This window comes from Penaeus vannamei, chromosome 24 (assembly GCF_042767895.1).
Source record: "Penaeus vannamei isolate JL-2024 chromosome 24, ASM4276789v1, whole genome shotgun sequence".
NCBI classification, from domain to species: domain Eukaryota; kingdom Metazoa; phylum Arthropoda; class Malacostraca; order Decapoda; family Penaeidae; genus Penaeus; species Penaeus vannamei.
In genome coordinates, this window is record NC_091572.1 from 6,506,722 (window position 1) to 6,509,221 (window position 2,500).

At 50.4% G+C, this 2,500-nt stretch overlaps 1 protein-coding gene across 3 annotated transcripts in view; it reads right to left on the reverse strand.

Annotated features, from left to right (window-relative positions):
- LOC113804957 (uncharacterized) overlaps positions 1–2,500 on the reverse strand; it is a 53,475-nt gene that overhangs the window by 8,369 nt on the left and 42,606 nt on the right. For 2 of the 3 annotated variants that reach the window (XM_070138321.1, XM_070138320.1), the window contains exon 4: positions 1–1,730. This exon is cut by the window's left edge and continues 88 nt beyond it. In XM_070138321.1, the coding sequence (XP_069994422.1) occupies positions 1–1,730 (1,730 nt within the window). The remainder of the gene's footprint in view (positions 1,731–2,500) is intronic. The other variant, XM_070138322.1, reaches the window with a different exon arrangement.

A 2,500-nucleotide genomic window follows, 5' to 3' on the forward strand; every position in this document is an offset into this window, starting at 1 on the left:
GGGCATGAGGCGGTTCCGGAGGAGGATGTGTCTGGGGGCGCGGACCGAGTTGGAGGGGGGGAGGATGTGGGCGGGGGGAGAGGGTCCAGGCCGTAAGCCCGGGGAGAGGGTTCTAGGAGGAGAGGGTCGTCCTACAGGGGAGCGTTGTCGTCCTGAAGAGGAGGGTCGTCGGGGAGGGGGTCGTCTCGGAAGGGGGCGGCTTAAGCGAGTGGGACGATTCGAGGGTTTTTTTAGAGCTGGTCTGACCTGCTCTCGGACGCCAGAAGCTTCGAATGGAAGCTCCTCGCTCTCGAAATCTTCGCTAGGGAAAGGGGCATTAAAATTGTCTAAAAAATTGGCCGAAGGAAAGCCCTCGAATTCAGAGAAATCGAGCAGTTCGTCACTAGAATCGTAAATGATTTCATCATCAAATTCATTGAAATTAGGCCTTTCGGCTTCAGGCTTTTTGAAATGGTGTAGCCTCTTTGACTGACGAGACGCCCTTCCTCTATTGTGCGGGCTACGTCGAGGGGGACCTGGCCTTGGACGAAGTCTAAAGCGACGCCCTGCGGCTGACTGCTGCAGGTCTTCGCTCGCGTCCTCAAGGTCTCTCTTTCTGCGGCTGTGATGCTGAAACCGAAAGTGTCCTGATGGGACATTTACGTGGAACCCGGTGTTGGCATTGTTGGGGAAGAGGCGGACAGCTGCCTGGGAGGGATCGTCAGAGGCTACGGGAGAGGGGTGTGGATGTGCTACAGGCTGGGGTTGGGTTTTGCGTACAAAGCGGTTCTTATTGCTTCTAAATAAGCTGTCTATTGACGTGGGAATCGAACCTTGGTAAGGACTGGTTAGGAAGCCTTCTAACGTGTCAGCGATGCCCTGTCTCTCTTGAGCCACGTCCAAACTTCTCCTTTTCATGCCCAACACTTCGAAAAAATTGGGTATTCTGAATGGAAGCGAGAAGGACGCTGGGCTCGACTGTGCTTGTCTGTTGGGCTGTTCAACTACTGGGCTACTGCTACTAGGAGGTTTAGAGTCTACGTTTGGGTTTCGGGGGAATCTGTTGTTACGGTTAAGGAGGCTACTGATTGAGCTCGGGACCGAACCTTCCCAAGGAGAAGTCAAGATCCCGGAGAGTTGAGAAGACACGTCCTGCCGCGCGGTCACGTCGCGCTTCTGCCGGGGAAGTCGGGCCGACTCAAAGCTGTCGAAGCCCGTAAACAGGGTTTCGAACTGCTGTCCTGCGAAGGTTGATGAGGGGAAAGGGTTCTCGGGGGTGGTGCGTGAAGAAGCCTCTTGGAAGGTGGGGAAGGGGCGTGGAGGAGCAAAGGATTCTCTGCGTGGTGGGGAGAACTGAGAACGTGCTGGGGGGGAAGGACGGAAGGATGCTTGCTGGGGTCTAGGAGCCTGTTGGCGATCGGGCCTCGAGGAAGGAGGTCTGTTCACCGGCCGAAAGGATGAGGGCGAGGACGAGGACGACAAGGGCGCAGAAAAAGAAGACCGGGGAGGAGACTGGAAATTGGAACGAACGGGAGCCGGAGGTCTATCAGACGAAGGAGGAGGAGAAGAAGGAGAAGAAGAAGCAGAGAACGAAGGGGATGAGGGGGAACTCGGCGACTGTCTTGCAGGTCGAGCAAGGGAGTTACGCGTGAGAAGAGCCTGGAGGTGTGGAGTCGCCGGTTCGCCCCCGTAATGGGTACTGAGAATTCCCTCGATGGCGGAGGTGACGGCAACCTGCCTCTTCTGCCTTCCTGCAAAGCGTCGACGGAGAGACAGAAGAAAGAAGAAGGGGGACTTTAGTCAAATGTTGCAGCGCAGTGAAAGGAGAAGAGAGAGAGTGAAGGAGAAGAAGAAAGAGAGTGAAGAAGAAGAAGAGAGAGAGTGAAGAAGAAGAAGAGAGAGGGAGTGAAGAAGAAGAAGAGAGAGTGAAGAAGAACTAGAGAGTGAAGAAGAAGAGAGAGTGAAGAAGAAGAAGAAGAGAAAGTGACGAAGAGAGAGAGAGAGTGAAGAAGAAGATAAAGAAAGAGAGTGACGAAGAAAAAGAGAGAGAGAGTGAAGAAGAAGAAAGAGAGTCAAGAAGAAGAAGAAGAAGAGAGAGAACGAAAGAACATGGAAGGAAGGGGGTAATGTTGCTGGTGGTCGCTTTGCATGTGTGTTCGTGGGTCATCAAGAAAGAAAAAAAAACAAGAAAACAGAAGAAAAAGATTGATTTCTTCATAACAAATGATTTTATGTGCTGTGTGAGAGTGTTTAGAAGAGTCTTAGGTTGTTTTTGGAAGGAAAATGTAGACAGTCACAATTGAGAAATATTCAACATAAATAAAAGGTTGAAATGTCGGATAGAGAAAAGAAGGGGTATGACAAACACAACAAAGAAAATCGGATTTTTGTTTTTAAAATATAAAAGAAATGAAAAAAAAATGAGAATAAAAAAATCCTTTTTCAATATTCATCTAAGTTCATGTGTTCATACATTCCAATGCATTCTGCTCTACATCTCTCTCTCTCTTTGTTTGGATGC